The following is a 25,979-nucleotide window of genomic DNA, read 5'->3' on the forward strand; positions in this document are numbered from 1 at the left end:
ATATATTTATTGAATCATTTATTTCATACAGATATGAAAAATAGGTTCGCAAAATTTAGAATTGTCTCATCCTGACTATTTTATGAATTGGCATATTTAAATTTTTTCTGAATTTTTACCAATAGATTATATAAGTAAATGTTTAAAGTAGTTGAAGCTTAGGGGCTCGGACAAGAATATCTTATACTTTCACAATAATTCATTCGTGATAATGCTTCTACCAGAAACATGTTTGATAGAATAGATGTTACACGCTTAGTAATACAATTTATTGCTATATAATTCTTAATAAAAAACAATATTACATTAAAAATTGGAATTTATTATATAACGGTATTTTTTATAACATAAATTGTTTAAAAAAATTAAAAATATATAAAGGACCAATAGAAACTCGATATAAATCATAATATAAAATCAAGGACATTCTAAAAAAAGTCTTAGTTTTGCGATATTTAAAAAAATATTGTATTTTTAAACCTAATATTATGCGAAATAAAATGAGAGATTATTAAAATGTAAGGTTAAAAGTAAAAGAGTCCGTTAATAATAGGACAAATTACGATATTTGTGACATGAATTTGCAATCAATAAAATATTCAAGTGCTTTTAAAGTCAAAACGAATAAATTAAATATAAATAAGTTGTAATACTATAGTTTTCATACTTGCTCTTCGAGGAAAGGGTATGAGAATTAATAAAAAAATATATATAAATTAATTTATCGATTTATTTGATAAAACAATATATAACAGCTTGTAAAATATTGGTTTATAACATATATATATAACAAATTTACTTGAATTTAAAATGTAATTCCGGGATAAAATATAAACTAGAGATCTGCGTTTGGGCCGGGCCTCTATTTCTATTTAAAATCGGGTTCGGGCCGGGCCTAATATTTTTAAAAAAATTTCGGGCCGGGTAGGGTCGGACTTTGGAAATTATATTAAATTTATCAATTTTATATTGAATTTTATGTAAAATAAAAATTTTTGATTTAATTTATTGAAACTACATATGTCTTTTATTTTAAGTAATTATAAAAATTATTCTATATTTAAATAAATTCGGGCCTGGCCAGGCCGGTAAATTTTTTTAAAATAAATTTCGGGCTGAGCCAGCAAAACTTTTTAAAAAAATTTAGGGCCAGGCTTGAAAAATTAGGCCCGATGCAGATCACTAATATAAACCTTAAAAAACATTTAAAAACTAGCTATTATGGAAAAGGATTTTTCAAAGATTATCAATAAATTTAAACAATGATTCAAATAAATTTAAAAAATAATAGTGTTTTAGATAAGAAGAAAAACTAGATTGATTTGTCGCAAGTTAAATCATGTATTTACTTCAATCACCAATTAAAATGTTATGAAAGATAAAACTTGAAAAATTTATATATAATTTTGATATTTAAATAGAGAATATAAAATATCATTTTTGGGATTACAATTGCACAATATTATTCCATAATGGAGAAAAGGGAGTCCCAAAATGTTTATTGATTATTGCTTTCTCAGAAGACTTAAGTTCAAGAAGAAAATAGCAAGGGAAGACAATTAATAATGTATGATAAAATTAATCCTTAATTTTTAAATAACTTACGACTTCGTTGTCGAAAAAATAAATATCCTAGCACCTTTAGAGAAACTTATTTTTCGAATCTTCCCCAAAATTCAATTTTCTTTTAAGGCAACTTTATAGGGCCCTTTTTGAAAAATTTCGCGTTATCAAAAAGGCTGTAATAAAAGCCTTCGTTTTTCGAGGAATTATCCGTGGTTGTCTTTCCGACGTCACCATTGCACGTCGAGCTCATGTGAGAATTTTTGTCGTGATTACAATTGTTTTTAATATTATCGTTATTGAATTTTGAACGGGGTTTACCGTTTTCCAACTTTATATAAGGTTTTTCGGGTAAGTTATAAATGGACCCTTTTTCCACCCCGATATTTGACCAGGGGTAGTTAGGATTGTTCCATCTGACCGAATTCGAGTCTTTGTTACGAGTCGAAAAACTCTCAAGGTTGAAATCGCGGGTTAGAATGAGAATTTTGTGGGCCATCAAGGAGTTGTAGTCGGAAGCCTTGTTACTCTTTTTGCGTTTCTTTTTCTTCTAATAACATGAATTCGAAATTAGTCATTGATATTTTACATAAATAAAATTTAGTAAGATCATTTTTTAAAATAAAAATATGGTGAAATTATGTTCATCTAAAATAATATTACAAATAAAATGCAATGAGTGATGTGTATGATAAAATCAAATAATGAATTAATGCCTTATAAAGTTCATGTCATCTTCAAAACGATTCATTAAATCTAAAAATTTTACTTTTTGTTCTAATTTTGGCTGAGAATATAAAGGTTGAAATGGTAAACTATTAGCATGGTTAATATCATTATCTTTGTTTCTGCTGTATTTGTATCTGAAAGAATTTTCACCAACATCACGGCTAGTATCTAAACTATCGAGGTAAATATCTTTAACAGTTGAGGAATCACCATTGGGCGAGGATGAGTTAGATTCGAGAGTATTAAATGTTGAACGAGAAAAGGGGAATCTGATCAAGGTATGAGGCTTTAGTTCCTCGCTGAAAACCGCCTTGCGAGTGTTATCAGTGAATTGTTGGTTTGATCTATATAAATTTATAAAGTTAAAATTAATTTGATAATTTATACAATCACCAAAAATAATTTTAGTTTTATAAGATTTATCTATTCTAAATATAGTAAACGTTAAAGATGAATGATTAATTAAGAGAAAATTTCATAGTCAAAAAAAATTAGGGATAAAAACCTTTTTTGATATTTGTCAGGTTGAAGTTGAGGTTTTGAAAAGGATTTGGTTGTTTGTGGTAAAACGGGTTCGGTTCAAAAAAAAAATTAAAAATTAGTTTTGAGTGTTTTTCCCGTAAAAATGTTTATTCAAAATTCAAAGAAATCAAATAAAATGTTTGCTTCAAAATTTAAACTTTTACCTTTATTCAAATTGAATTTATAGTTTGTTTTTATAATATAATATATATACATTTTAATTGCCAAAAATGATTTTTACATAAATCAATTTTTTATAATTATACCATTCTATTTACATTAAAAAATCCCAAGTATTTATAAAATAACTCAAATTAAATCCTATAGCAGAGGTTAACAATCCTGTTGAAAACAATCAAATTTAATTTTTAAAATTTCTCTCCTGTAAAATTATAAAAAGTGGAGATAAAATATTCTAATTCTTAGGGTACGAAATACAAAATATACAATGAAAATTACATATAAGTATAACAAAATAAAAATATGTCATTAGTTATATTTGTAATGCTTCTATTTTAAAAAGCTTATTCAAGAGTGAGATTAAAATATTTTCTAAAATCATTGTCCATTCTAGATCTTTATGGTGATAACATAAATGAAGAAAATTCTCTTTACAAGATGACTTTGTGGCTGGAACTGCTAAAACCACTTAAGAAAGTTTAATAATTTCAGGCTAGGTCTTCTTCATTCCTTCCAATATCAAAGTATATACCATGGTCTTGGAATATTCTACCTTGAACTAAAATATCAAATATAGGGCAAACATATATTATATTGAAATTAATTTATCTAGCCAAAGAAACAGGTTGATAAAGTTCCAATGTTTATTTCATCATTTTGTTGATCAGTAATTTCCCCAGAATTTTTACGTCCTTTCTATTTCATCATTAAGGATGGTGTCTCAATATCAACACTAATTTCATCATCAATAATATTAATAACATCCTCAATTCTGCATTCTCGTCCATAAATTTATTAAATGCCATTTTACCAAATATATCCCTTCATCTGATATTGAAATTTGGTATCTAAGTTTCAAATACAGGGCAGAAAGTAATATGTCATTTCTAAGATAGTTACGTGCATATTATGCTAGTTGCTAATACATTGGCAAAAGGAATATCGATAGTTTCAATCTCCAAAAGACATTTTACCCATGTAACATAAAAACTACTCAACATTAATTGCTCCCTCTGCAAAACCTTTGTTGCTATTTTTAGTGGTTTCAGTATATTTAATATATTATCTACTTCGCTCCATTGCTCAATTGACAAATAATAGTTTATGCGAATTGGCTAAATTCTGATAAAAATCTTTTAGCTTAATAAGCCAGATTATACCTATGACAATCCAGGAGCTAATAACAAAATTGTAACTTTTATTAAGCTTTAAAAGTGTAAGTGTTCTTAGTTTTTTTTTATTAATTAACCTGGCCTTTGATATAGCACATCGAATGCCATAAACACTCGAATGTAATTCATTCTAAAATCATCTCAAAATATGAGGTCTCTATATTGAGGGCTTTGAAAATTGTGAAATTCAGTCTAAAGAGCTAAGAAAGGTATAATAATCAGGAAATTGCCAGAGTCCATCCACATAAATCGGTAGGTATTCTAAATCTAATAATTGAATAGATTTAACCATACCATTATCAGAGGTGATGGTAAAATTTGTTCTGCAGAAATATAAGTTTTCATCACTTCTAATCTAGCTTGAAGATTTTACAAATATCTGATTGTAGAAAATGTAAGATAATAAAGAAGGAAATAAGGTGATTGATGTGAAAATTTTTTAAATCCTTTAAACGTTTTAAATAAAATAGTAATTTTTAATTTAAACAAATTTAATTAATAAAATTAAAAATACTATATATAAAACTTATTGAACCAACTGAATTCATTTTAAAATTCGGGCCCTGGGCAAATAATTTAAGAGGGTTAGGGTTCATCCAAAAGACGGGTTTAACCTGATTCAGGGTTCAATTTATGAAAAAAATATATACCACATTAATTTTTTCCTAGACAAGTAATATAAATTTATGTGATAGAAAGACTTTTCTTTAAAAAAATCCATCTTTCCAAAAGTAAGCCTCAGTGTAGTAATTAGATCACTAATAAGAATGAAAAGAATATTTTGTAAATCCAGATATAATTGATTTGGTGGAACCTATGTCCTAGCTTTCAAAATATTAAATAAAAAAACCTTATTTCTCAATTTTAAAATTGGAATATCCAGCTATGAGTGGCTTGACTAGAAGTCTGCAATGGGTGGGAATTTAACCCACTCCCTCGCTCTTTTATAAACTTTTTAACCGGTCCGTTTATTGTTATTATTTTTAACTCGCTTTCCCACGGTTTTTAAATTTACCCACCATTTTACTTTTTATAAAATTATAATTATTATTCTTAAATTTTTAGATATATTTTCTTCGTTCATTAAAAAAAACTAAGCATATTATTAAATAAAAATTTTTAAATTAAAATTAAAAGAAATTTCAAAAAAAATTTTTTTAGTAAAAATGTGAGAGTATAAAAAAATAATTTTTTAGTAAACACCGACTCGATTCGGCTTTCAAACCGCCAGAACCTTATTTAAAAAAATGCATAAACACCTGCCTATTGACGTACTAATTTTGGCCTACAATTTTTGCCAATTCAATTTCCCTACCTCCCCGCCTGGGATGTGATGCAATCACGACTATTAATTTTTAAGTTTAATCGCTACTTTTATGAGCAAAAAAATCCACCAAAATTAGCAACTTCTTAAATAAATGGATAATTTATTACTTTACATATTTCTAAAGAAAACGTATGAAAAATGAATATAATATATATATTTCTTTGTTAAAAACAATGTTTTAAATATATTACCCTAAAGTGTGGTTCTTATTAATCTCGACGGATAATTGATATTGACGTAAAAGTGTGGTAGCCCGACGCGGTAAAATATAAAAAATAACGATGGATAGAAGGGATAATTCGAGTATTAGGAAAATTAAATGGAGGATGATCAGGGAAGAGTGATTTTGGTTTAATGAGGTTGCTTGAGCAGTGTGATAGAGTTCAAGGTTCTTGCGATCAAATTTGGGGAAGAATATAATATACATAAAAAGGATAAATCGGTCAAAAAACATAAGCCAGGAGATAAATAATGTCTTAATCTTCTTGACATGCTAAACAAAAAGGGTAAAGCCTTTATTTATAACTCAATGCTATGTTTCGGCAAGAATAAAGGTAACGACAGGAATTTTTTAAGAGCTTTTGAAGTGCTCATATGATGGCGTAGTGTTCTTTCGAAAAAAAAATTTTTTAATAAAATTCCTACTTGTACTGTTTCATTTAGACGTCGGGCCAAATCCCGCGCCCGTTCTTCCGTAGTAGTATGACGCCTTTTGGCGAGGATAGCAGTAGCATCTATGACACGAGCGATTTTATCGAAGGCGACTCCAGTTTGCTCGATATGGCGGGCGTAGCTGCGAGACAGTTCCTCTAAGTAACGACCCGCGAGGGAGACATTGCTCTCTAAGGCGCGTATGCGATTATTTAAACGCATGAATATGGACTCCTTATGGCTCAGGGCGGAGATGGCGGTTTTCTTAAGTCCAGTCTCTGGTTTGATAGAATTTGCCGTGAACGATTCCACGCTTTTAACTGTCGTGTTTTCACTGTAAGTATCGGTGAAATTCAGTTTTACTTTGATATTTGATTCCTCAATATCTGTTCCAGTTACATCTGCTACAATTTGGGCTGGCTTAACCTTAGTTGAGAAGTCTTTTGATGAGGAGGAAAAAATCAGAGGTAGGCAGGAAAGGCAATCTTGTGATCGGTTAGGGTATATCATCATCCAAAGACGGGCGTAAAAACAGGATGCGGAGTGGGGCAACCCAGCGAGGGTATAAATGGGTGTAAAGGAGGTGATAAACCCTATAGATGAACAACACTCACAAAACTGGCTAAACCATAGTAAGTTCGCATGATGGAAAGAATTTATATGAAGAGGATCGAAATCAGGGAAGATGCCAGTCACATTATAATTGAGTACGGGAGGATTTAGGAAAGATGAGTAGTCTCTATCGTGAATGCGAAGCGAGTCTATATTAATTTAAAAATTGTAAATGAGGATGGGAGAAGTAAAAAAAGAAAGAAATAAAATGGATGATTTATTAGCAAAAAAAATATGTTATAAATATTTATCTAATTTTAAAAACTTAACTACTGAAACGAGGATATTATCTATTTATTCTGTTAAAAATAAGATAAATCGTTCTCTTATAAAATTGATACTAAGTGGCTATAGATAAGAAATAAAGCTAAGATAGTTAATTATGGCCTCTTTAATTTTAATGCAATTGGCAAATTTAGCTATCAATTTTATTAAATAAGTTTAAAAAAAGAATAAAGGTAGTAAATTGGGGTTAAAAAATGAAATTATCTAGAGCACTGCACTGTTGTAACTTATAATGTTTTTTAAGTGGCAGGTGCTTGCTATAATTCAAACTTTTGTGGGCAAAATTAAAAATGTTATGTGAATATTTTTTTCCCTAAATTAAAGTTTAATAATATTTAGCACAGTAAACTTACAAATGTTACTTTTATTTCAAACATATTTGTTTAATACATACATTCTAGGAGTTACAATGAATGCAGTACCCATACAATTCTATTTAAGTTTTCTTGCATAAATAATGCAAGATTCTCCTTATTTACGAATATCAAATATAGAGTTTAACCTTGTAAGTATGATAAATCGTCGGTTGTGTCATTAAGTGTGATATCATGGCTGCCAGAATTAAGCAAATCGAGGGAGGTATGATTGGCATGCGTTCGATGATTATGTTGGGAATTCATGATATCAGTAGGCACTAAAACATTGCTCGCGTGATTTAGTATTGTTAAAACGGCGTCTGAGGTGACAAATAAGGAAAAAATATTTAATCGATCCATATAATCACCCATGCATTTATTTAAAGTGTATGTGCCATCCATGTATTATTGGAAAAAAATTTGAATTCGAATTTTATAATATTGGTTAAGATGGACATTGGGTTTCTTCCTGTGTTTTATTTGTTCAATCATTTATTTATTAACTAAAAGGTAGATCTTATATACATTCAATTCAACAATCATTTATCATAACCTATTTTCTTAAAAATGGCTTATGCAATTATTCGCTATGAACGACCTTCTAAAATTGTAATGTAACATAATATAGTAGTTCGTTCACAATGTGATTAATAATTTTCAAGTGAAATTTCATTTAAAAAATTATAAGTTATTGAAAAATTCAAATAATTAAATATCAATCGTAAAATGGCAAAAAAAATCATTTTGCAATTGAAGCATTGCCATGGTAAAATCTGTCATAAATCATAATATGTAGTATACATTGTAACTAAAATAAGATTGGTGTTTATTATTATTTTACTTATATGGTTATTCTTGGTTGATAAGAGTATTTTATTACCTGCTAAAAATTGATACTTCACTATTAAAATGTGCAGATAAATAAAACAAAACGGTTACACGTAAAGAAACATTTTCATAAAAAATCATGAAAAAACGTGGTTTAAACCTTTAGCACTGAGGAGTATATTTCTAGATTGTTTATCACTTGAATTATCCGCCGTTCCTTCTCTAGAATCCCTCTGACTATTAGGAGGATTTGAATCCTTAGTTAAATCCTCTAACTTTCTATCTCCCATGCTATTTACCTGTGACTCTTTTAAACTCATATTTTTAGACTCTTTGGTGTATATAAAATTTTTCTCGATATTATTCAATGAATGCATTCCTTTGCAATTTTCTGTTAAATTGCCCATTTTTTGGAGGTTAGTGACGTTGGATAGATTGTTATTGATATAACTATTATTAATTTCGTTAAAATTATTATCCGAATGTTCCAGGGTTACGTAATTAGCAATAATGTAACGGTCTGATGAAGCTGTTGTTATGATGTTATCGTTCAAGGGAGCTGTGGTGGTATCGTGAACATCTCCACGAAAGGCGGCACGGGCTTCACTAATAACGTCATCACGGTAGTTGGAGTCTACATCTTTTTTTTTCAAATATATATTAAAATTAAATATTGTGAATCCAAAGAAGTTTGACCCTGAGGGAACCCATTTCTCAAATTATAAAGGCATTCAAAAAGGATAAGATCTAATGTTGATAAAATTAGAGTTAGGCAGTATAGCAAATACTTTGTATATTAAATACAAGATAAAATATACTTTTGTATCTTGTATCTTTTATCTGTATCTTAATTACTTTTTTAAAAGTGTTAAATATTTAATATGCAATAGATACAGATACTTTAATATTTATCTTTTGGTATATTTAAATGTTTATTAATTTAAGTTAAATATTTAATTTAAATCCAAGTTACACTAATAAACCTTTTTTATAAATTTACCACCGATAATTAATAACATTTAATGATATCTTCTTAAAATAATAATCTTTACACATTTTTTAAAGGTAATATATTATTGATATAATAATAATATAACAAACATATATCTCAATAAATGTTCAGTTTTCTACTGCAGTACAAAACCAATAATAACTTAAAGGAAAATTCATGTGCTCTAAGCTGCAGGGATTGTTATTATGGGGATTTGGTCCCAATTTTATTAAATACACATGAAACTTCAAAACGTTACGTTTTTGCCTACCATTTATTAAAGCCACCGAAGTTGGGTAAAATAAAAGTGGATCTATTAATAATTTTAATTATGAATATAAAATAACTTTATAGCAGGGATGTGAACTTTTCGGCAAAAAAAAGGGTCCAGGTCCGGGTACAGAAATAAAATTTGAAAGGACCCGGGTCCAGGGTTCGGGTTCAAGGAACATAAAAATAATGACTCAAAATAAGATTCTTTATTTATTCATTTATTATTATACTTCATATATACATATTCATAATTTTCAAATGAAAAATTTAAAAATGAAATAATTTATATTTTTAAATGTTTTATTCTCGTACAATCATAATATCTTCTAAAATATCATCCTTGAGATTTCCAAGGAAAGTAGACAATATATATTTCAAAGATAAAAATTCACGTTCTATCCTTACCTAAAATAGAAAGTTTTCTTTATAAAATTATTGTACTTGTGTCGCCGGTACAGCCATGAAAATTCTAGATAAGATATATAATTCTGAATATATTGAAGAATTTTCTTCCCAGAATTTTAAAATATTTATATCCTTATTTATTCTCTTAACTTCTGAGAACTTTACTATTAAAGATGCAATAGGCATTTTTTTGATCCTCCTTTCTATCTGATGATAATATGATTTTTTTTCTTTATCTAAAAGTAAAATTTCTAGATCATCAATGTTGCTATCATTATTATTATCACTACAACCAATAGGTATTGTCGTAGCCTCCAATATATTGTAAATAATGGAGTTTTGATTATGCCATAAATCCTTAAGATGGTCTTTAGCCATTTGTCTTTGCTCAATACTCAATAAAACTTGATATCGAGGGTCTAAATATATAGAAGGGTATACAACACTCTTTTGCAAATATTTTTGCTCTCGAATTTTCATGTTTTCTAATATTTCGTATAAAAAGGACTGTAAATTTTTCTAAATCTAATCGGCATCTAATCCATATGCCTTAAAATCATAAACATAATTATTCGGATTGTAATCTTAATATTGTTATTTTTAAAGGAACTAATACACTAGTAATGTCCTTTTGGCACCAATCATCTTCCGACTCCTATAATAAATCATTACAGAAATCTTTCAAATTTAATAATCGTTCTAGCTTCATACAAAATAAAATATTATTACACTGGAAAATAATTTATGTTATCAATATCTAAATAAAATGGAAGTCAAATTGAAAGAAAAACGCGATGATAAAATAAATGATTCAACAAAAAAAGTTAATAAAATTTAAATTTTTAAAAAAAATATTTTTATTTTTTAAATTTTTTATGACACCTAAAACCCTTAGACCCTCCACTTTTAAAAGGGGTCCGGGTTCAAGCAAAATACGAGGATTCATGGTCCGCACATCTCTGCTTTATAGCTAATTTCAAAAACCTTATTTCAAAATTATAAGGATTGATAATGATGATAAAAAAATATTTGCAAAATCTGTTGCTTAATGAAGCACAGCATATGCTATTTTTATGGACAAAGTTAATGCATTTGACCAATCAGGTGATTATTTTTGGTTTAATAATATACCTTCTAAAAATAATGAGGCTATAGAAAATGAATTGGAAATGTTATATTATATAGAAGACGATTGTATGTAGAACAGCAACTTACATAAATATAAGCACATCAAAATAATTTTTAAGTATAATATTAGCTGCCTACTTCAACCCAGTTGAACAGTTATTTTGCTGTGCAAACCATGTCAATAGACCAAATAGGATGTGTTGCCTTATAGGATAAAAATCTCGCCTATGCCTAATTAAGCTTAGTTTAAGAATTGTTAAAATGAATTAGTTAAAAATTAGGCAGAGTCTAAAGAGCTCTACTACTGGTCCGAGAGTTACTTAAGAAATATTATTTATTCATATTTACTAAAATTTATATATAATTATTTTATTTATATTTATTAAAATTATTTAAATACGATTATTTTATTTATATTAATTAAAATTATTTAAATACAATTTTATTTATATTTATCAAAATTATTTAAATACAATTATTTTATTTATATTTGTTACGTAATGCTGACGAGAGATTAGCCGAGCTCCTTAGCTGATGCCTAATTTATGAGATATTTTTACCAAAAATTCGGCTAAGCCATTTGGAGTGAGCTAAAATTAGAAGCTTGCGCAACACTATAAATAGGCATTTGTCATGAATTATTTGAGAAATTAATTATATTTAAATATAATGATAATTTAGAAAAATTTTAATGTATTTTAACTACTTTTTTATATGAACTATTTTGCTATTTGGGTGATATGCTAAACGTAGATAGGGGTGTAGATTCTGTTATTGTTGCAAGGGTTAGACAAGTATGGAAGATGTTCAGAGTGATGTCGTCTATTCTAACAAGTATGTCTTTCTGAAGTTAAAGTGAAAAGTTTATGTAAACTGTGTGAGGAGTTTTTAGGTTTATGGCGGTGAAATAAAGTGGCTCAAGAAGCTAAATGGGAAAAAATGGAGATGAGGATGTTTACATGGATGTGTGGATTATCTCTGAGATAGAGAGAAACTAACAAGGAATTAGCAAGGATGTAAATAGAAGTGATTAGACTGGCAATAAGAAGAAATATAATAAGACGGTTTGTACATATGGAACGTAAGACAAAAGAAAACTGGGTAAAGAAATGCAACTTGATAAAAAAAGGAGGATCGACCTCGAGGAAGACCCGAGATGACGTGAATAAAGGTGATAGCGGCAGATATGAGAAAAATAGATCTCTCAGATATTGATGCTCAGGACCGTCAAAATTGGAGAAGGAAAATCGTAGGGAAAACTGGCTTACCTGAATAACGGGAAATTGCCATTAAACGGAGATAAGATTGTCCTATACTTTTATAAAATTAATATCATATATAATCTTAATTGTAATATACTATATTATACATACTATATGAAAATATGTTAAGTGGAATATATATAAATAAAGTGTTTCGTTTATCATTATGCCTTAATTTTTTAACAGAAGGTCCAAAAATATAAGGTTTCACATCATGACAATTTTTTTAAGTATCTGCATATATATACCTTTTTCAATTAATTATCTGTATCTTTATCTTAAATACAAATATTTTAAGAGGGCGACCTTATGTATAAAGGATCCGGATCTGTTACGGTTCAATTGCAATGATAAAGGTTCCGGTTGGGTAAAGGTTTAAAAAAAATTATAAAGTTTTCCAGGTTTTATAATATTTATCTGTATTATAAATTGCAATATTATTAGATTTACATTTATGAATAAAATAAATATTAAATTAGAGAGAAAAAAAATATTTATAAAATTAATAAAACTCCTCAGGAAAGGTAAAGTGTAAATTATCAAATATTATGGCATAAGTTATAATTTATATATAAAACAAGGGTTCAACCTGGTTCAAAAAATATATAAGATTCGGATTTGCTCCTTTTAGCGATTTGACATAATGATTCGGTTACGGTTCAGAAAATTATACGGTTAGTTCAAATCTGAATATTCTGTTTGGTCCGTCCGGGTCTCTGGATACTTTATTTAAAGTATTTGTCCATCCCTGGATAAAATCATTAATGTTAATTGAAAGTAAAAAATTGGAGAGTTTTTGAACATGGCTCAACGTTTTAACAATATTGATTAGTTGTAATGATTCTCAAATCATAATTGCAATATTATTTGGGGTAGATAATATAATAATATACATGTGTAGTAAAGCTTAAAAAAATGGAAATGGTTCTTAAATCAATGAATCCAATATACCGTCAAATAAAAAAATTTTTTTTATCTTTAACATAATAAAAGAGGGGGTTTAAAGAAAAACTTTTTTTTATCTTTAACAGATATATATTGTTGATCTATACTTACAAAAATACGAAACGAATATTTGCACTATTAGTATTCGATTCTTTTTTTGGAATCGAATAATTCCTTATTTGTATTCGTACGAATAATAAAAACATTATTCGACTTAATTCGTGGAATATTTGATTCAAAAATTAAATTCTTTAAAAATATTTTCAAAAATGAAAAAATCTTAAATTTTTTATGAATCTTTAAATAATTATTTTTACAAAATTTGTGATTTCATCTTGAAAGATTTATTGTTTATGAAAATTATAATTAGGTTATAAAAGATATTTTATTAACATATTTAGAATTTTAGGTAAAATTTGAACAAAAATATTTCTTCTTTAAAAATAAAGATTTCTGCCTAAAAGATTTTTTTTCAAACTCTGAGTGATTTATATAGAAATAAAGTTTAAAAAAATAAAATATTCGTTAACTTGCAAATTTTAAACATTTGTGAATAAGTTACAATATTTAAGAATAATGTCGAATATATAGGATAAATTTACATATATGAAAAAATCATACGAATTATTCGATCGAATAAGGAATAAAAAGAATAATTTTGTTATTCGTATTCGTAAAATACGAATCGAATTAAATAAAATCTAACAAAAAATTTGTTTTAGGTATATTTTGAACAATTTTTAAAAGAGTTTAAACTTTCATCATCTTCATCTTCAGGGACGAATTCCTCAGCCAGGTTGGTCCCGTAAACTCGAATTAGCGTTAGGGGGCAGTAATGTTCAGAACCGTGGTGACTCAACAACTCGATCTAAAAAATCAAAAATTTATTTTCTTTTATTGCTCGTGAGGGCAAGAAGACCTTGAGATATTTATACAAATTTATTTTATAAATCAAATAAAAAGAGCTGATTTTATATATTTGAAACCCCTTTTTATATATAAAAACATTAAATACATTTTAAGTTATATAGACTTTTAAAATCAAAAGAAGGTCATTGTATAAAACTGTTTTTCCCAAATAAGTAATAAGTTAATTTATACGGTTGATGACTACGTTTTTAAAAATGATGAACTATAAAAGAACGATAAGATAATACTTTAATGTATCGAGCGAACAAATTGGCATCCACGCGAAAAGATTGCATTTTCCTCTCATCGGAAGCAACGAAAGTTTTATTCATGAGCCATTCCTTGGTAGGATATCTGGTTTGTTTTGATAGTTAAATACGCAGCGATAATTATCTATATGACAATTAATTAACAATTTAAAACATAAGATTATCAATCTAGGCATTAACACCCAATAAAGTAACTATTAATACATGGTGATAATTGTATATTTTGTTCAAATAATTTCAGAGGAATGTCATTTAGACATCACAGCGAACTAGATTGGAATTATTTCATATTTAAAAAAACAATAAAGGGGTTTTAATGCGACGTCATTGCCGACTTGGTTTGGGGCGAACAATATAGTTCGGTCTTATATATCAGAGCTCGATATAATTTTCCATTTTAAATTGATTGATAATTGAATGTAAAGAAGAATGAAATATTGGTAGTCTGTATTGCGAGGAATTGCTTGTAGAATGGATATTAGTAGTAAGAATAGGTCAATTTAAATATAAGAATTTAATTAATCAAGTGAAAAAAGTTTCTTTATTATATAAAAAAAACTAAATTCAAAAAATGTGAAATTAACTGATACAAATGTAATAGAACATATTTTTAAGGTTTTTTCCCCCGTCAAATTTAGATAAATGGATTGCCGAGAAATTCATGCAAATGTTAGTCAAAATTTCGTTCATAAATGAAAATATAATCTTTGCGATTGCGCCAATTTTTTAAAATTTGTTTTGTGATGGGGATTAGATCTCGAGTAAATCTAGTCTATTCAATCAATTTTAAAGATGTCATACTATAGGTTTTTATTCTCTGTAATGAAGAAAAGGTCCTCTCATTTGTGCTTGTATTAATTGGTATCATTGCTAAAATATTCAGAAATTTTAATATATATGGAAACTTATAAAACATACTTTAAAGTATGCAATGCTGTATTTCTTGGAGGATTATCTAAAAAAATTAGTCTTTTATGCCAAATAAATTCTGAAATCAATTGGCCTTCAGATGCATTTATATCCTCTGAATAAAATTTAGAGAATTATTTAATTCTTTTAATATCAATATTTAATATATCCTCAATCAGATTAGAGGGAGTTGTGAGATAGAGTATTTGTAAATTGGATAGAGCCATTTGATAAATCACAAATAGTTCATTGATTTAAGTCAAAATCAAATCCAAAAGTGGAATAAAAACAGTTATCAATATACATAATCAAAACATGATCATTTTCGTATCATCTTAAAGTATTAAAATTCAAGGAGACTATATAGGATGTTAATTTTTTAGCCATCTACCAGTATCAAACCCTAGATCCCCCGTTTCAGAGACACACAACTTGCGCTTGCACTAGCAATTATAATTATATTATTAGTCCAACTCAATTAAATTTTGCCATTATAATTTTAAATATATTAATGAAAAGGGGGCTTCAATTTATAATATATTCTTTAGTTACATTTGGCTGAAATAATAATTAAATTTTTTATTCTATTACATCCAAACCTTCTATTGTGACCCAAGTTTAAGAATTTCATAAGTCACAATATATTGTGAGGTAAGAAATTTACTATATGTATTTATAGATATATAATTAAAAAATTCTTAATTTTATCTGACTATTTAGATTTTTAATATAGGTAAATTTTTACCATAATTTTTTGTGACATTTAATGATTAACTATATATTATCTTTTACGTAAGAAATATATCCTTATCCCACCAAGAAAGGATCAAATTGAATAATATAAAACCTCTATTTGCAACTATAATGGTATCTAAAGAAAATAGTTTAATTATTCATTTGCCTCCAACTATTCTCATTTCAAAATAGCTTTTTATTTAATTATAATTTATTGATAAATCCATAAATTAAGTATTATATAAAAAAAATAGTTGTTCAGGAATATAATGATGGCAATGGTTATATAAAATAGGATAATATATTTTTCCCTTTTTTAAAATGTTGGCCCAACATTATTTCATACTTTCCATAAAAATGTAACATTTTCCATAATTTATATTATGATAGGTCTATAATTATATTATAAATTATTATAACAAAATTTTATCCATATATATTTTAAAAATGTCATTTTACCCTAACCCCCCCCAAATGACATCCCCACCCCCCTTTAAGATTTTTGAATGCAAACTATTCCTATGCCCCCACCCCAGCTCCTGTAGACGATGTGGTTCCAGTAGAATTGGTATCAGATATTGGGCCAGCTTTTATGTCTTATGAATTAAAAAATTTTTACAAAGTAAGGTTATTATACATATTTTTACTCCTGCTTATCACCTCTACTCTAATGGGATGGCAAGCAAAGAGGGCTGTTCGTAGGAATATGATTTATAAAATTAGGGAGTTGCGATGAGCTCATGTTAGCAGATGTTTTATTAAATTATCGCAATGCTACTCATTCGGTAACAAATTTTCCACTTACAACTAGATTGTTAGGTAGAAATGGGATGAAATGGAGTTTTTTAGATAATAATGACTGTGATGTCTGATTATAAAAGTATTAATAGTAGAGAATTAATTATGGTAACTGTTTTTGAGAAAGTGGGTACAAATCAATATTAGAAAAATGTAATGTGGGAAATCAAGATATATCGCAAAGTTGTTATCAGGGACCCGGAGTGAACCATAGCGAACTGTTAAACCATTATAAATATCTGAACCATAACCGTAACCGAACCGATATAATTATTTTTTGAAGGAGTAAAAAGAACCTTTATAAAAACGGTTAAACCGGTTCAGTTTTTATATTTTAGAAATGGAAATAATTTGAATATCCAGAATTATATAAACTTGCTCTTATAGTACTGGCGATTCCCGCAACACAAGTTTCTGTAGAAAAGGCTTTTTCGGGGCTAAAATTTGTGTTATCGTCACAACGAACAAAAAGGAATCCATTTATATTAGAAAATATATTACTTAAATGTTCAAATAATATATTTAAAAATGAGTTATTTTGAATCTTATATATTTTTTTATATATAATTCATAGATGCTTATAATAAAAATAAATTAGAAGATTGTGTTGCTTCAATAAAAAAAAATTGTTGTGTAATAAAATTTATTAATACACACTCCAGTGAGAAAAATCGGCACTTATACTACGATTAATGTATCAGCTTCAAATGAAATATGTGTTTCAGGTCCCGATTCTCCAAGAGCATACAAAATAGTCTCTTCTAGATCCAAGAAATACTGTAAGAACTTGATGTAGAAGGCTCCATATTTTCGTGCAGGTTTTTTCAGTTTCTTTTTTCCTGTAGCACAAGAAGTCTCAGTAATAATTATATTAAAACCAGGTTAAGGTTCCAAGTCCAGAAAAATAAGAACTTATAAAATCTTAGAATTCACCATAAAAATAATTAATCATCGTTTATATTTAGAATAATACAATACAATTTTAAAAATAATATTATATTTGTATTTAAAAAAATTAATTTACATCATTGGTGCTTTTACATAACTCTGATAATATAAAATTTAATGGAAAATGCTCATTCAGTATGCGCTATATTTAGACCCATTCAGAACTGCAATGTGTGAACTTAAAATTTCTGAACATCCATGCATTCCTGCGATGGTTCCTTTTTTATTATAATTTTTTTATCTATATGGTCCAGTCATCTTTTTTTTAGAGAATATTTTGTCCTCTTAAAAAAATGTAATTTTAATTTATATAAATCGCGTACTACTTTGAAGAAGGTTAAGGAACTAGAATGGAAAATCCGAGAATTTCATGAGAGTTCCGTGGCGTTCGGAAAAATATGTAAGTATGTTAATTTAACCTTTGAGTTGGTAAGGTGGAAAAAAATTGATCTCACTTATTATGTTTACCTCACTTTAATAATGTGTCATATATTTTTGTCAATACCACAAAAAACGGATCAAACCAGAGGCGATAGTATTTTTCCGTATAAACGTGTTGTTTTCATGATAATTTAAATGAGTAATTATTTTTGAAACAATATGGGGATGGCTAGAGAGGATACAATACAATGTATATATATGTATAAAAATAAACGACTCGTGAAAATGGATATTAACATTAAATAAAAAACATTGTTTTGGTATAAAAATACCTATGAATGTAATTTTACTCATAAGGATTATTTTCTTTTCTTATAAAAAGTTTTGCTTTTGTTGATGATATTATTTTTAATGTAACGAACTTTTTTTCGATGATATTTATACTAGTAATCTGCATCGGGCCTAATTTTCAAGTCCGGCCTGGCCTAAAATTTTTTTATAAGGTTTGCCCGGCCCAACCTGAACCCGAATTTTTTTTAAAAAAATTTTGCCAACCCGGCCCGAATTTATTTAAATATAGAAATTAATTTTTATAATTACTCAAAATAAACGATATATGTTATTTGGCGTCTACTTTCTATAAATAAAATCACATATTTTTATTTTACAAAAAAAATTCACGTAAAATTGATAAATTTAGATATATTTTAAAAAATTTCTAAGGCGCGACCCGACTCGGCCCAAATTTTCTTAAAAAATATTATGGCTTCGGACCGGGTTCGGGCGGGCCGGGCCTACTTTTGCAGATCTCTAATTTATACATTGAATTTTGTTGAAATAAACATATTTTACAATTATTGAAACTAACCAAAACTACATATTCCTCTGTGGTGCAAATCCGGCCGTTCCTTTCTAAACCCTCGTTTAAGCTAGGTTCAAAACTGAAAATAAAAATAACCAAAACAGGATTGCTCCGTAGGGCGGTTCCGACCGATCCTTGCTAAACTCCCATTTGAGATATGTCCAGAAGTGAAAATAAATAAAACCTATAACAAGTTCATATTTATTAATAGCAGTGCTGGCAAGTCGGTCAAATTCAGCCTGGCTGGAAGAGTATCTGACCAAGATAAGGTCAAATACGATATAAATACTTTTGATCACAATGCTCCGAATATTAAGGGAATTTATTAGACATTTTACAAGGTGGTGATCATCAATTTATCAAGTGATATGATAAATGTCAGAATTAAGGGCAGTATGTTAATAGCAAATTATGTGAAAAGCAGTAACTTCCATAAGAAACAATCAGTTTCCTACCTCAAATTAGTAGAATGTGCTTTGCTCACCATGCCTATTACGAGAAGTGGCATTTTACTAACAACTATGAGTTTTACTTCTTCAGAAAGAAATTGGTTGATTTGGGTTATAAATCTTACTGAAACAGAACTCGATTGAAGATCTCGACAACAGGAAAATTGATTAAAAAAATTTAAATAAATAATAATATTGAATATAAATCAGAACAAGACTTTGCCATGGAGAGCAAAATAAAGTTAATTTTGTTTATAAACATTTATTTGAATTTGACAGGTCGAATATTAGTCAATTGGCAGAATCGTATTTGACAGGTCATATACACAACCTTTATTAATAGTAGTGCTCATTTATACATAATCGGGAGATTACAAACGTATAAATACAGTTCATACATAATACATAGATCACATGGTTCTTTCTGAAATAATCTCCTGGATGGTGATCGTCAATCCATATACAATATTACAGAACCAAAACCATGGATTACTCCTTGGTGCGACTTTGGCTGTTACTTGCTAATATGTGATGTCTAAAAGTGAAAATAAATATAACAAAAACAATGTGCCAAGTGGTGAGGCTCCGGCAGTTCCTTGATAAGCCTCCGTTAATGTCTAAAAGTGAAAATAAATATAACCAAAACCACAGATTGCTCTGTGGGGTGATTCCGACTATTCCTTACTACTTTGCACCTTTGTTTTGGTATTTTAAATCCTAGACAAATGGTCAAAGGACTATCTAAACCGCCTTCCCAAGTCTCCGCCCACAAAAATCCCGAGTATCAATCTTTATTGAACCGCCCCCCAACCCCTCGTTCCTGGTGCTTGTGTGAATTGGCCCTGAATATCTTTCCCTGTATCATATTTTTATAAAATAATATCTATTTAAAACATACAATTAATCAAACTTTTTTATTTAAACTATAAAACTTATAGTCAAATAATAATGTATCTCTAAATTTTCTTTAGAATTAAAATGTGGGTTAAAAAAAACACCAGATCAAAATATCAACAGGTTTTTTGTAGTAACAATTATCTCCAGAGTGTTGCTATGCCAAAACATATCAATCAATGGATAATTTAATAGACAATTGTAAATATAATATTTATAATGGCATATATATATAAGTGTTGACTTTTTTATTCCAGTATCCAGTATGCTTCACATAAACAAATTAAATTAAATTATTTATCAATTTTTTTATCAAGCTAGTGTTGAAAGGTATTTTAATTTTTTGATACTCAAATTTATAACAACATCACAAAACACAACTATAAACGGTAATAAAATATATTAAAGCTTATATTATATGCAATCATTGACTTATAATTAAAAATATGATTAATGAACAAAATATGTTTTATAATAGAAATACAATTAATGTTTTTAACGTTACAAAAACTAGAACAAAATAGGAACTGACAATTTTAAGGCTGGAACTTGAACGAAACATAAAAATGCATTTGTTTCTGGTGCAAGATAATAAAGTATAATTATTACCAAAAAAAATATTTTTAATCATATGATAAGATTTACCTTTTCTCATTCGTCCATATTTATTCTGTGTAAGATAAATTCCATTATTTGTCAAGAACAAAATTAAATGTATCATAATCATAGAGTAACGAAGAATAAAAGATATTGCTATATTATAAATGCATAATATGTGTGAGGTGTTAACCTGTCGCTGATGTGAACCCTGAATTCTTTGGGGGAAGAGGAGAAGAGTTCTAAATTCGCGATTTCGATTTTTTTGATTTGAACAGGCTCGCAGAGCTCGAAGGTAAACCTTGTTTATCAAAGTAAAAAATATTGAAAAAGAATCAAAAATAACCTAAAAATTTTATACAGTAAACATAGTAAAATATTATTTTTATAATAGATATGGTTTTTAGAAAGATACTCATTTCTCTCTTCTTTTTATAAACTACAGGTATAAAAAGAATTTGCTTGTGTTTTAAAAGTTTTTCATAAAATATGATTGGAAAAAAATTATCTTTTAAATTTCAAATTTTTTATCAAAAAATATCTAATTCATAAGTCATTAGTAAAATTTAAACACAAACCAAATGTTTAAATTGAACTCATTTATTTTTTTAAATCAAAAATTATTAAACTTTTTTTAAGTTAAGTTTTAAATATAATTAAAGTTAGATGAGCTTTAATTAATATAGGCATATTTAATTCAGAATAAATAACGTAGCCGACTCCTTTATAATACTAATATATGATTTTTTTTGAACCCATAAAAATAATTAATAATTTAATCATTTATTTCAGATTTTTAAAACTCTTTCTACCAGGAAATATAAATATTGTATATTAATGTATGTTTAAAATATGTAAATAACATAAGGCCGCCGTTTAAATTGTAGTTATTATCTTATTTATCCCAATTAATTTTATATGAATTTTACCAGACACGAGCCGAGCAGGGGTTGAGCATGTAATCGTCGAGGTTACCCTGCAGGACGCCACCTGGATTAATTGCCTCCGAGTTTCGGTGTAGTATCTTGGCTCCACAAGCGGCAGATGCGTAATTCTTGTCATCATCAACCCCACCTCCTTCCACTTCCTTTTCGATTAGGCTTCCAGCTGAGCTCACATTGTCGCTGCGCAAATTAGTCTGAGGCGAGATATGAGTGTGTAAATTATTTGGAATGGGATTTAATATATCAACGGAAGCGGTTTGATGGGCGTCAATGGAGGGATCGTAAGGAGGAAGTGGGGTGAGAGGGGACGAGAACAGTGGGTCGTTGATGTTGTAGAGATTTACCTTGTCATTCAAAAGTTGATATCCTTCTTCATTATTGACTTTGTTATTAATTTCAGAATTGGAATCATCGGTATGTAAATTTTTACCGTTTTCCTCGATTCTATTATTGTTGTTGCTATTAACGCCCTTAGCCATGCCGTTGTTTCGACTTATATTGTTGTCGTTGTTACGTTTTTTCTCGCGTTGTACCCGAAAGAGACGTTGCTTCCATTCGTCAAAAGGCGGAATTTCAGTAACTGGCAATCGATAAAAACGTAGATCTTCAGGGTGGAGGTGACTGACGTCGTCGGTCTCCTGCGATAGGATCGTTGTACCTACTTCTAAAATGATTGGCGCATCCGAAGAAATAGAAGAAATTGGAGTGGAGACATGAATAAGCATGGGTGAAAAAGTGGAAGTAGAGGACGTGGATTCTGCCATCGTATAGGGTGGTGGGACCTAGATTTAGATGAATAAAAAATTTGTATCAAATGTTTAAAATGCATGTATAAAAAATTCCCACTATCCTTGTTAATCAAACTCTTTATATTATAACAAAGTATTTATAGAATAAATTTTTATGGAGAAGGGGTGGGTGAGAAAAAATTTTGACGGCCTCTAAACAAATAATAACTGAATTTTAAGAAGTTTAAAAAAACAGTATACAAATTTAATAAAGTTTCTTAGAATATATTAAATGGGATATGGTAAAGCAAAAGTACCAAAATCATAAAGATATTATAATAAATTTACATTTCAATTCGTGAATTTCAATTTGAATGATGGGAAATATAAGAAAAATAATGTAGTGATTGGTGTTTGGAATTTTTAATCCAAATATTAATTTAATCTAAATTAAACAAATTACAATGCTAAGAAATTGTTGAATCCAAACCAAACCCATTTTAGAATATTTTTTAGGTTCGTGACAAATAACTAAAGAGGATTTGGGTTCAAGCTTACCTCGCCAAAAAGTGCATTTTATATTTAAAGCTTTTGATAAATTACTATTAAAAAAATTACAAATTCTATACTTAAACTGATTATTATGTTATCTTCTAATATTGGTATAAGCCTTGAATAGTGATTATTTAAAAAGTTTTTGAGTAATAAATATAAGCATTGTTGAAACTAAATTTTATTAAGGTTAACGTGTGGTTCTTATATATAAAAATAATCAATATGTAGACATTTGCATAGTAAATAAATAGGTATTAAATTATACAATGCTAAATCATCAAATTTTCAATAAACCAACTTTTAATTAATGCTATATATGTATAGGTCATAGGGTTTATTAGAATTCAGGGCATAATGAAATAACTAAATATAAAAGTTCATTTATATTTATTTAACGCATTTTTTTAATTTTTAAAGACTTGATTTAGCTCTTTTATTCCAGAGTGTGTAAGTGTATTACTCTACGAATTTGATAATTTTTGTCAAATTTTGGGTTAAATTTTATTTAAAATATGGAAAAATCGATTTAAATTAAAATTGATTCAAAATTTGAGGGGCACAATTGTCTAAAATTCGTAGGGCACGTATAAATACTATATACACATGCTGAAATACAATTTTGAAGAAATCAGGCCTTTAAAGTCAGAAAATGTGCACTAATAATTTAAATTTTAAAGATTTCCATATACCTCATGACATTTTATAAATAAAATTTTAAATATCGATTTTAATATTTTAATATTTTAATCTATTAGAATTTTACCGTGGCCGCGTCAGATGAATAGTTGGCTTTATTAGTGTATAGTTCTGATAGAGTAATCAGAGGTAACTGAGCAGTATCTCCTTTGTCAGATTCCCTGTAAACAGATATCAATAATGAAAATCTATAATTATACATGGTTTTTTTTTAAAAAATTCTGAACTGTACTATAAAAACATAGAAATGACGAATCGAATTATTTTAAAAATTTCGTTAACACTTAAATCAAAATGAAAAAATAATTTGGCATACATATAACCAACCTAAAAGCCGGGCAAGTAAGCGGTTGATTTAATCCGAAATGAATTAAGTACGGGTGGGTCTGAAATCTTGAGCATTTATTACGCTGGGTTCTAAAATTGTTTCTAGGAATTTTGCTCAGAAAGTTCTCAGAACTAAATGTTTCATTTATATGAAACCCTTTCAATTTTCCATCCTCATCTAGTCCGTCGAAAGTGTTATCAAATAAGGTTTCGTAACGCGGAATAGCCAGATTTTTGTTTAATCGATAATTGGAGGTGAAAGGCAGCGTGGTATTGTTGTAAAAATAGGATTCGGCCGCAAACTTATTTGAAAATTTTTTTTTTATATATATTATGATTTGATATGAAATGTTTGTATCTTAGATTGGAATCAGAAGGTAACAAACCCATCAATTGTATTTTTTTTTGGAATAGAGAACTAAAAAAGTTTACATAATTATCACTAGTTTTTTCAAAACGGTAGTGTTGCTAAATTCCTTTACTTTGGCACTCCAGGACAATTTAGTCAAGTTTTAATCCTGAAAAAGTATTCTTAAACTTCAAGTTAAGGCTAAACTTGCTTAAGAATATTTTTTAGGCTAAAAGATTGGCTAGGCCGTATTGGAGTTGGCCAAAGTTAGGAGTTTAAACGTTACTAATTCTTGGTATTAAAATTTTTTAAAAAATCCTGATTATATAGTAATGGTTGCTGTGCAAATTTTTTAAATTTAAAATATAATGAACGCTCTATAAGGACCACTAAAAAATGACGGTTATTCTTTGGTAAATATATAGATAATTTTTTTAAAACATTATTTAATAAGATTTAGTGATAAGGAGAAGACAGACTAATGGGGAAGGTCAGGTTGAAAATAAGGTGGTCAATCAGAGGAGTGGTAAAAGCTTTAAAAGTTCATATTTTTTTAAACTCAACTATCTCTATGATTCAATTCCCCTATCTTAAATATCCGAATATTTATTTTAGAAAGCACGCCGCACAAATAATAAATTAATTTCTCATACTCAGATTTTATCTACTAATTAGCAATGAACAGCCATGATTAAATTTTAATGGGGTGAAATAACTTTTTCGTATTCAAATCAGATGGCCAGCCTGGTTCAAAATTTTGCGGAGCCCAGGTCTATGTAAAAATTAAAATTCAAGCCCGACCCATCCCGCATAAAGTAATAAGTTATTTTAAACCAGGGACAGCCCTTAGTCAACAAAAAAATCTAAGCCGTGTCCAACCCGTCCATTTTATTCTAATTCCGGTGACGCACTACGAAATAAGCGTTACGTACCGCAGAAATCATATTTTTTAGTGATTATTAAGAGAAATATTTTCCCCGTACTTTTTCAAAGTCCGAAGATTGTTTCCTTCTTGTCCAATTTGCATTATCGCATCTACAATTATTTTAACAAGTAAGAAAGAAGGCGGTTATTATATTTATTTCCCCCATATTTCCTTTTTTTACTTTAAATGAAACGTACAATAAAATGACTATAGATAAAATTGAAAAGGCATTTTTATGACTTAAATAAATAATCAAGAAATATATCTGTGGAAATGTAATGTTGTTTTTTTTTTCAAATTAGCTTAATTTGTTTTTGGAATAGTCTATGTCTTGGTTAGCAATTTAAAAAAGCAAATTTGTGCATTTCATTTTCGAAACATCTTTAAAGAATAACAGAGGAGTCCGCAAATATTCGTGCCTTTTTTATGCGCATTAATACAAAATGCATTTTTTGCTTGTGTAGACATAAAATTA

General features: G+C 28.1%; 1 protein-coding gene across 2 annotated transcripts in view; it reads right to left on the minus strand.

Moving 5' to 3' along the window:
* Positions 1-383: 383 nt before the first annotated feature.
* LOC135929633 (uncharacterized) overlaps positions 384-25,979 on the minus strand; it is a 31,272-nt gene continuing 5,676 nt past the window's right edge. Inside the window, exons 3-14 of one of the 2 annotated variants that reach the window (XM_065466308.1) lie at positions 24,231-24,532; positions 23,971-24,064; positions 21,910-22,706; positions 21,174-21,281; positions 14,387-14,492; positions 13,986-14,097; positions 8,386-8,865; positions 7,544-7,717; positions 6,139-6,905; positions 5,685-5,884; positions 2,333-2,636; positions 384-2,113 (exon numbers count right to left, since the gene is read on the minus strand). In XM_065466308.1, the coding sequence (XP_065322380.1) occupies positions 1,688-2,113; positions 2,333-2,636; positions 5,685-5,884; positions 6,139-6,905; positions 7,544-7,717; positions 8,386-8,865; positions 13,986-14,097; positions 14,387-14,492; positions 21,174-21,281; positions 21,910-22,706; positions 23,971-24,064; positions 24,231-24,532 (3,870 nt within the window). In that variant the 3' untranslated portion in view covers positions 384-1,687. Of the gene's footprint in view, positions 2,114-2,332; positions 2,637-5,684; positions 5,885-6,138; positions 6,906-7,543; positions 7,718-8,385; positions 8,866-13,985; positions 14,098-14,386; positions 14,493-21,173; positions 21,282-21,909; positions 22,707-23,970; positions 24,065-24,230; positions 24,533-25,979 lie in introns of those variants that run through there. The other variant, XM_065466317.1, reaches the window with a different exon arrangement.

This window comes from Gordionus sp. m RMFG-2023, chromosome 1 (assembly GCF_954871325.1).
Source record: "Gordionus sp. m RMFG-2023 chromosome 1, tfGorSpeb1-WG-v2, whole genome shotgun sequence".
NCBI lineage: Eukaryota > Metazoa > Nematomorpha > Gordioida > Chordodea > Parachordodidae > Gordionus > Gordionus sp. m RMFG-2023.